This window comes from Sinocyclocheilus grahami, unplaced genomic scaffold (assembly GCF_001515645.1).
Source record: "Sinocyclocheilus grahami isolate Dianchi unplaced genomic scaffold, SAMN03320097.WGS_v1.1 scaffold63.1, whole genome shotgun sequence".
Taxonomy (NCBI): Eukaryota; Metazoa; Chordata; class Actinopteri; order Cypriniformes; family Cyprinidae; genus Sinocyclocheilus; species Sinocyclocheilus grahami.
In genome coordinates this window covers 252,319-262,744 of record NW_015505242.1, presented here as the reverse complement: position 1 = coordinate 262,744, position 10,426 = coordinate 252,319, and the positions used below count along the sequence as shown (strand labels likewise).

General features: G+C 38.9%; 1 protein-coding gene across 1 annotated transcript in view; it reads left to right on the top strand.

Annotated features, from left to right (window-relative positions):
• Window positions 1–10,426, top strand: part of LOC107584762 (serine/threonine-protein kinase 24) — a 37,047-nt gene that overhangs the window by 1,923 nt on the left and 24,698 nt on the right. Inside the window, exon 2 of the mRNA XM_016271489.1 lies at window positions 3,387–3,617. Within this exon, the coding sequence (XP_016126975.1) occupies window positions 3,387–3,617 (231 nt within the window). The remainder of the gene's footprint in view (window positions 1–3,386; window positions 3,618–10,426) is intronic.

Sequence of the window (10,426 nt, the reverse complement as noted above, 5' to 3'; positions counted from 1 at the left end):
GGGGTCACTGGATGCCAGTTTGAAAACCCATGTAGTAGTGGACTGGAGGTGGCTTGATTTGGTTTGGTTTACTGTGTTTCAAATATTTACGGAGAAACACGGCATATGCGATGCTTAACAGAAGAGGCTTTGAGTCCTTCATCTGCGAAGCTTGGAGGACAACAATTTAGAAAGCATTTCCATTAAATATTAAAGAGAGTATTAGCACCACTGTAAACTTTCTGGGACATCCTATTTGAAACCAAGATCATGTATGAAGTAGGACAGTTCCAATGAAGAGCCCTTTTCAGGGTCATTCTATTCAAATGTTCATGTTCTTGCCCTCTAGAGAGCTTTAACCTTTCTGGGACATCCTTTATGAACCATGATCATGTATGAAGTGGGACAGTACCAGTGAAGAACCATTCTGTTCTTCAAAACACAAAGATCCAAGAAAGAAAGGAAAACGTGAAGTGGAAGGGTAGAGACAAAAGGAAAGAGGGCGATGATGAGGGATGGAGAGATGTCTCCAGAGAGTAGCCATCGTAACTGGGTCACTTGGTTGGGTCTCTATTCATGCTGGGCCATATGACTGGTTTGCCCTCAGGACAGGAGAGCAATCTGCCATCCCAAGTAGCTGAAATGGCTTATCGTTCCTTTAGGTTGAATATGCAGGAAGCCATTGTTGGCGAAGAACCTCCATCTTGTAAGGAGGCCCTTAAAACCAAAGAGCGTGCGTCCATGTGAGAAGAGGAAAACCGTAATTATGTAGGAGGTCACAGACTTCCATAGGGAGGGCTACAAGTCACCAGTTCTGAGAGCATATTGATGGAATAAGCGCCTATTCTCTAGTATTTCCTTATGGGTCACAGAGGAATTGTGGTGGGCATCCATTAGGAACATTTCTGAGGCCCGCATGCTCTCACCTGGCTGTAACACACCTCATATGGCCAGCCTCAGAGTTTCCAGCTCCCTAAAACACAACCACAGATGGGAGTCAAGGGATGACGTGGCCTTCCAAAAGAATTTGTTGGCTGTTACACCTGTCAGTGTGCATCGGGATCAGGATTACGGAGATCAGCTGGGAGTGTAGGCGAGCAATCAGCATTAGGGCTGAATCAGGGAGCAAAGCCTTCATCATCTCCGTGATGGAACGGGTAGATGACAGCTAATGAATCTCTGAGTGATGCATTAAAGGGCTTCTCTGTGGGTGTGTGCGCTTTGAGGAAAGATGTGCGCAAATCATCTGTGTCTGAGAAAATCGATTTGTGTGTGTTCATAGGATGGCATCAAGTTGACAGAGCGCAGACTGGCAGTCGGTCTCCAAGATGCTTGTCAGCACGGGTCATTTATCACAGTGACTACTGTTCACTGGCCTCTTTTCCCCTCTTTCATAAAGGCTTTTGTCATCTTTTGAGTATATTGCTTGCTGTGCTGCAATTGGTTGATTTGTGTTTAAAGCAGTGGTTCTCAGCTGAGTTTGTTCAGGGAGGTTCAAACACTGAGAAACGTGTAGGAAAAATGCAACTACTCAGCATAGCAAAAAAGAAAGAAAAGGTTGTAATTGTTTAAGTCAAAGCTGAGTGCCCAATCAAAATCTGTGGCATTGAAATAACATATTTAGGTTGTTTCATCCATGAAAATATGAAAAAAATTATACTCATCAAGGCTGAATTTATCTAATCAAAATACAGTAAGTAATGTTAAATATTATTATTACAATTAAAATAACTTTATTATTAATGTTGGAAACACTTATGTTGTGTGTGCTTAATATTTTTGTGGAAACTGTGATATATATTTTTTGAAGAATTATTTGAATAGAAAGTTCAAAACCCCAGCATTTAGCTGATATCAGAAGCTTTTGTTACATTATGAATATCTTTACTGTCACCTTTGATCAATTTTACATGCCCTTGCTGAATAAAAATGTCTTTCCAAAAAAAAAAAAAAAGACTAATCTTACTGACCCCAAATTTTGGAACAATACTGTATATTGAATATGGGTTTAACAATAACCATAGAAAGTCAAGAGATATTTAGAAACGTAATTATCAGTTTTCCTATCCAGCTTAAGTTGTTGATAATTTTGCATGTTAATGAAAATGCTTCTGATTTTAGAATAGAAGATATTTGGTACTGTGTAGGGTCGAAATGCAAAATCTGGATCCTGTAATGAAACCAGTTGAGAAGCACTTGAATAAATGAAACCAGTGCTATTTGTATAAAATGAAATGGAAAACACATCTTCAATCGCTTTATACCTTTGCTAGAGGTGATCATCTCTTTCAGCCTTATACCAAAGCATGGCCAAGATATCCCTAAACAGATTTCCATTCATTCACGGTACCCTGAGGTATGAGGCGTTAGAATAGTGTCCTTTAGGCTGCTGTCATTCATCTTGTATCTTTGGCGCACTAATGCTGTGGACGATCAGCTCTGTTGTCATCCATTTAACTGGATTTTACACTTTCATGAAATCCTGCCTGCATGTACCTCCCGCAGCGCCTCTGATATTGCACTGGACAAGCTGTTCTGTTGTTGTGTTCGGCATCAATATGACTCTGCGTTCGGTTGGTTTAGCGTTTATGCTAGCAAAAGAGATTTGGAGGATTTTAAGGTCGTGAATTTTTGCGTGCTCAGAGGATGTACACGGCAGCAGTTCAGGATTGTCTTAAATTCTGGACACACTGATGGTTAGTCTAGCATGGTTTGTTTTGCTTCGTTTGAATGATGTTGATGAAGTGGCGGTGATGTTTTGGACTGGTTTTGGAGGCTTAAGTTAGCATGTGTTAAAGTTAGAGCAGTCTGAGGTTTACAGGTTTCATTGGTTAGTTCTGCTGTTATTTATTCAAGTGCTGTTCAGTTTAACCACCGTGGACTCTGCAACAAACTGCCTCATGCTAATAATGTTGCCGCTGTTCATAGCACTCTCTGTGTTTCCTTTAAGAAGGTCTCAGGGGTCTGCGATGTTCAGGGTCAATGCTGAGACCTCTGGGAACTTTTTGGTCCCAACCAGATGTGCTTCAGTTCTCAAACATACTCAGGTCTTGCTTCAGTAGCATTTCAAAGAACTTCTAGTCAACCCAAACTCTGGATTATAAAAGCCCGTCTTAAGACCGTTCAGAAGTATCATTGCAGTATGTTTAACCAAAACCATTTCAGTGATACATTGAGGTCATTTTAAGTATTGATCATCCTCTTGTTACTTGGATTGCTGTAGGGTAGAAAACTCTTCCTGCCTTTAAAATATAGAACCTTTTATGCAGTGTTGAGCACAAGGCTCTTTTCTGTATGGAATTCTGACCTTATGTGATTTAATAGTACTACATGAATTTGTAAATTGTTTTAATCTGCATAAAGCTAAATGGAGACCTATACTGAATTTTCTTTGTTCTTCGTTGCAGAATTTAAAAGCAGATCCTGAGGAGTTGTTCACCAAGCTGGAGAGAATCGGTAAGGGTTCGTTCGGAGAGGTGTTTAAGGGCATCGACAATCGCACGCAGAAAGTTGTGGCCATCAAGACCATCGATCTGGAAGAGGCTGAAGATGAGATTGAAGACATTCAGCAGGAAATCACAGTGTTAAGCCAGTGCGACAGTCCCTTTGTCACCAAATACTACGGTTCCTACCTAAAGGTGAGTGGATGGCATTAGGGCTGTGCGATTTGGGGGAAAATATCAAATTGCGATTTTTTTTTTGACAGAGATTGCCATTTGATTTGCGATTTTAAATTTGCAAAGTCAAGCTTCAGCTCAATATTGCCAATAATGTGCAGCACAGTATGGGTATCATGACCCTGCAGAAAAAAACAATAGAAACTATCACATAAATTCTTATAGTTTCTATTAAACCATTACAAAATTATTTTTTGTTTTGGGCATTATTCCAATAGGAATTACTGTTGTTCTATTGGTTGCCATCTGCCAGATTACATCCCACCAATAGAATCCATCAAATAGACACCATTGTAAACTACAATTGTAGTTTACAATTCCCATTATATGATGGATTCTATTGGTGGGATGTAATCTGGCAGATGGCAACCAATAGAACAACAGTAATTCCTATTGGAATAATGCCCAAAACAAAAAATAATTTTGTAATGGTTTAATAGAAACTATAAGAATTTATGTGATAGTTTCTATTGTTTTTTTCTGCAGGGTCATGATACCCATACTGTGCTGCACATTATTGGCAATATTGAGCTGAAGCTTGACTTTGCAAATTTAAAATCGCAAATCAAATGGCAATCTCTGTCAAAAAAAAAATCGCAATTTGATATTTTCCCCCAAATCGCACAGCCCTAATTTGTAGCAATAGCCAAAAATAGATTGTATGGGTCAAAATGATCAATTTGTCTTTTATGCCAAAAATCATTAGGATATTAAGTAAAGATTGTGTTACATGAAGATATTTTGTACATTTCCTACCATAAATATATCAAAACTTAATGTTTGATTAATCTAGCAGTATGGATGAGGCTTGACGCACGCGCGCAACCTGTGTCGTCTCGCGCCTGGCTCCGCATTTAAAACGAATGTAAATTCAGTCTAACTGCTTTGCTAATTTCACTTGGATGAAATTAAACATTTAGCACATTTTCCACTTGTTCTTAAAATCTCAAATACTTAATGAATAAATCAGCCTATGTAACATATGTGATACTTTAATAATTGACTTAAGAAATACCGTTTTTTTATTAAAAAAAACAAAAACAAATATTTTCTGTGAAATTCGGTAATTAAGTTAATTCTGTAAAAGTAGTTATACCATTATAATCTTGCCTGCTGAAAAAAAAAAACAATAGAACCCCTCCCAAAACACAATAAAAAATGTAATGGATTTCAGGGTTATAATGGGAATTGTAAACTACAATTGTAGTTTACAATTCCCATTATAACCCTGAAATCCATTACATTTTTTATTGTGTTTTGGGAGGGGTTCTATTGTTTTTTTTTTTCAGCAGGCAAGATTATAATGGTATAACTACTTTTACAGAATTAACTTAATTACCGAATTTCACAGAAAATATTTGTTTTTGTTTTTTTTAATAAAAAAACGGTATTTCTTAAGTCAATTATTAAAGTATCACATATGTTACATAGGCTGATTTATTCATTAAGTATTTGAGATTTTAAGAACAAGTGGAAAATGTGCTAAATGTTTAATTTCATCCAAGTGAAATTAGCAAAGCAGTTAGACTGAATTTACATTCGTTTTAAATGCGGAGCCAGGCGCGAGACGACACAGGTTGCGCGCGTGCGTCAAGCCTCATCCATACTGCTAGATGCACTCGTGAAGACTTGCGGTGCGGAGCTGGGTGCGAGTATACGCTCACTCTATTGGTTAGTAAGACTGCAACTCAAGGCTGACAGTCATGCATATGCTCTGGAACAGAGTAATATTGCGTCCATATCGCAGGCTTTGCAATTTGGAAATCGCAACGTCTCAAATCGCGATTTCGATTCGATTTCGATTAATCGCACAGCCCTAGCTGGCATATGCAGAAAAGTCATGCCATATGACCTCAGGGATGTGGGTCTTGATATCTGCTTTTCCACTGTTGGGCCAGTGCGAGCCAGGGCTAACAATGAGCCATGCTGGCGCCAATAGTCTTGCACCTCATGCCGTGAGGCCAAAATCAAACTGCGTTTCCACTGTCGAACCAGCGCTACTCTAAAACCCGTCCTTAACATGGTCAACTTTTATGCTTTCCACTGAAAGTCCATTATACCAAAGAATTGATGCTTCAAAAGGTTCATAAAAAGATTGTAAAATAAGTCCAAATGAATCGAGTGGTTTAATCCAAGTCTTACAAAGAGACACAATCATATTATATGATGAACCGATTTAATTTAGGCTTTTATTCACATATAAACATTGATCAATGGACATGCATAGAGTACATCAAATATGGTAAACAGAATCTCAAAAGTGCTTGCCTGACACATAATAACCAATGAGGTTTTTTCTCGCATGTCACGCAAGCACTTTGGAGCTTCCGCAAGAACCATTGAGGTTTGTTTTTGTGCATCAAGCAAGTACGGTAGAGCTGCTGTTTACCATATATGATGTGGGTTTGATATTGGTTTGGAATGACAGGAAGGTGAGTAATTGATTTCATTTTTGGGTGAACTGTTCAGCTTTAACCTCTGATTTCAAAGCCTCAATACTCCAGCTTATAAGAAAACACTGTTCCCTCATCCTCAAGTAGTCATTTTAATCTTCCAATTTGGTACAAAAGAAAGCTTGTTTGTTATCCCACCACAGTTGAAAAGAGTTGTGCTACTTAATGAAGTATGGAATTGGCAACACAATGTCTTTTTTCCTGTTGCTGAAGTGATGCCAGTACACTGACATTTCTGTAGTCCAATTTTGGCTTCAAAGAAACAGCTTCCTCTAGAAGCTCATCAGTCTATTGTTCTTTTGAGAGATGAAGGCTATTCCATCTGTGAGTGTACAATGCCTTAAGATCTTGAATTAAGACGGCATACTGGATTTAAACAGGACAGAGAGAAGGGGGTGGCCCAGATGCATGCCAGCAAGAGCACATCAGAGTTTGAGAAACAGACACCCCTCAGGTCTTCAACTGGCAGCTTTGTTCAATAGTATATGCCAAACAGCAGATTCATCAGAAACTGTGAAGAGCAGACTGGGTTGTGGGCCCTGTAAGCAGAAAGAAAAAGAAAAAACTTCATCTGAAGTTGGCAAATAAGAAAAAATGGTAGAATGGCCAACTTAGAGACTGGACAGTAAATGATTAGACGGGTGTTATTGATGACTGAAACTAGGTTTGAGGTAATGGGAACAATTTGATAGTAAGATTTGCGAGAACTGCCAATCAAAGCCATGTGAAGTGCTACAGAAAGTCAGTTTATTAAGAAACCCAAGTGCCCAAGTTTGAAGAATACAGCATTTATTTAAAATTGAAATAAATAATCCTTTGTGACATTAGTTTTACTGAAAATTATTTGAACAATTTAGTGCAGCAATAGTGAATAAAGGTATCAGTTTCTTTCAGAAATCTTGCATAGAGATTTCAAAATTTTTAGTTGTATATTTTATGTACGCTGAGCATTTATCCTTTCACACATGAACCCTGTCAAATTGACCAGAGAGCTGAATCTATAGTGCTACCACAAAAGAAATGTTTTGCTCATTTTGCAGTCTAAATCAAGTATGATTTGATAAAAGGAACATTGAGCCTCAGAATAATGGCAAGAAAATGCATCTTTTTTACTGAGCTGACCTTACAAAACAAACATACCAGTGTAGCGCAACCAGTGTAGTCCGATTCATGAGCAAACGAGTCTTAAGAACCTGTTCTTGTAATGAATTGCTCAACTCAAAAAAATTATTTTGAATCAGGGATGTCATGAACACTTTAAACCATAGGTCTTCAACCCTGCTCCTGGGGGACCCACTGTCCTGCAAAGTTTCTTTCCAACCTGTATCAGCACACCTGGCCTGAGACTTTTCAAGTGATCCTGGAGACATTGATTAGTTGGTTCAGGTGTGTTTGATTAGGGGTTGAGCTGAATTCTGCAGTAAAGTGGGTCCCCAGGAGCAGGGTTGAAGACCTATGCTTTAAACTTTAAAGTTCATGAAATTTAAGTCAATGTCTTTAGTGACGTGTTGTTCATGACAACATGTAGTTAAAAGTAAATTTTTTGGTACCGTACTACAACTAGTTAAAAAAATGGCAGCTATATTTGGAGATTGATGTGCAGTGTTTTGTGGTACATTGCGAAGTTGCCCATGTTTTGCTCCATGCTAGTTAGCTAAATCAGGTAGATGTGGTTCCTGTATTGCATAGGCCTACATTACGGTGTAATAGCACCTTTTGGCAGGATTTGTAAAGTAAAGCTGTTAGAGAGTAAAAATCATCACACCTCACTTTATTTTTTGGTTGAAGTACAATTCAGACAGATCAGTATGACTTGAGCTCACACTGATGACCTTAGTTATTACTATTTGGCATGCCGTCAGGCAGCATGTTCAGTCCACTTCCCACTGTGAAAAAAAAGTGTAAAACTAGCGTGTGTGGGTGTTCTTTAAATCAGCCTTGAAACCATTTCAGCCTTTCTGTCTCACGCTCTCTTTTCCTCGACCACAGCATGCGGCAAATGTTCATAATCTTTGATGCCCCATTTAGAGTTGTGGTTCTCAACATTAAACTTAAGCCCCAGTGTCACAAATGGAAGCAGAAAATGTGGGTGTTCACTTAATGCTCAAGTTAAAAGGGACCATAGTGAAGTGTTTTAAAGTCACTTTTCTTTTTGTTGTTTAAAGCTTCTAGCCAGAAAGAGAGAAGCACAGACAGCAGCTGTAATTTCGGCCCGGGTGGAATATACGATATGTATTTTTGGGAGAGAAACACATCCCGTAGCATCAGTTATTGCTTTGAAGATCTGTAATGATGAACAGGAAGTGAAATAACTGGTTTGAGTTGTAGAGAGCATGTTACTTTTTTTAATATTACATTAGGTACGTTTCCCTGCCTGTGTAAAGCTTACTGTTAATTAACTCTTGCAGTGTTTGCTAATCCATTGCGAAGTTGTTCCAGGGGGTTTAGGATCTTGCCAAGGTATCCTGGATGGTTGTTTAGATGTTTTGTGTGGTTTCTAGGTGCATTTTTACTGTCCCATGTCAAAAGAGCTCACCTTCAAGTTTCTGTAGCTTACACTGCGGGAGAAATATGATTATTCTTATGACACATTTTTTTCCCTCAGTATTTCCCCCTAAAGGCCACACGTTATAAAATTCAGCAAAGTTTCAGAAGGAAAAATTGATTCATTGTTTGTTGTCAGTATTGTAGCAATGCTTGAGGCACAGCTCACACAGGAGCCACTTTCAAATCAAGCAGCTTCTGTTGGTCAATGTAGCAAATTTGTGTAACCAACTGGATTTTGATGACGTGGGGGCAGTGGTGGCCTAATGGTTAGAGAGTCGGACTTGAAAACCAGAAGGTTGCGAGTTTGAGTCTCAGGTCCGGCAGGGATTGTCGGTGGGGGGAGTGAATGACCAACGCTCTCTTCCACCCTCAATATCACGACTGAGGTGAGACCCTTGAGCAAGGCACCGAACCCCCAACTGCTCCCCGGGCTCCACAGCAACATGGCTAGGGTTGGGTATCGTTTGGGTTTTTTCCGATACAGGTGCCAAATCAATACTTTTAAAAAGGTACCGGTGCCTAAACTGTGCCTGAACCGATACTTAAAAAAAATAAAAAATAAAATAAAATTACCCAAAATAGGAAGGATTGGCCTTTATTGAGCGCTATAAACGCATTTAATGTCTGTTTCATTCATACTGGACGCCAGAGGGCGCTCTCGCGCAGAAACTCCACATATGCATCACGGAAGGAATAGAACTCTGGAAATCCCTAATATGGACAGGCATTGCTATCACTGTAACTGAGTAAACAGATGATATAAACGTTTTGAATGATAAAACAAAGACAATAAACACTTGACTGTGACAATGTATAGTTTATCTGTTTTATTCAAGCCAACTCTGGTATTTTCATCATAATTAAGTATATTTATAATTAGAGATGCACCGATCAACCGGACAGGGATCGGAATCGGCCGATTTTCCTCGTGACTGGCCCGGATCGGTGACCGGTCGGTCAGTCTCACTTCTTTCTGAGCCGATCTGTTTTGTTACCAGCGGCACAGGCAATAACGTCAGCCGCGTATTCTCGTTCTCTTCTCTCCGACGACCCCTTCTCTCACACACACGTCTCATTTGCTCCGGTTAAATAGTGCATTATTTTAGTCATTCCCGCAGGTTTCGCGCTTACACCAAAAGCGCTTATACCACCACTGATCTATATTAGTGGAGCGCACAAGCCGCGCTCAGTCTCAAACGGCTTGTGAGCCACAAATACCAAAATGAGTGGCTAAATGTGCTAAAACGGTCAAATACATACAAAATTGTCAAAATGCCCATCTTGGCGAGTATCCAGTTAAGCACAGTCAGTTTTGGAACGTTAAATAGTTGCGAAAGAGAACGCATGTTGTGTAACAGTATATTGGGTCTGTGGATAAACTCTTAAAGGGACCGCAGTCCAATATTCCTGCTGCTGTCTGTCATGTTAATCAAAGAACAAAAGACAAAGAAAATCACTTTCTGCTCTTGACTCCATACGTTTTATAACTTTAATGGTAAGCATTAATCTGTATTTAATTTTTACAATGAAGACTACAGAAATTAAAGTAATGACATGTAAAAATAACACTGGATGGCAAATGTAAAATAACATTGGATGTGTTATTTTACATTTGATTACTTTAATTTCTGTAGTATTTCTTACCTGAATAAAAACTTACTTAACCTGAAAAACTTAGTTTCATAGCTCTCTTTATTCTATTGCATTTATTTGTGCTGTTGTTTGCAATTGTTTTATTTGTTCTTATTTTATTACTGACTTTTTACTTGT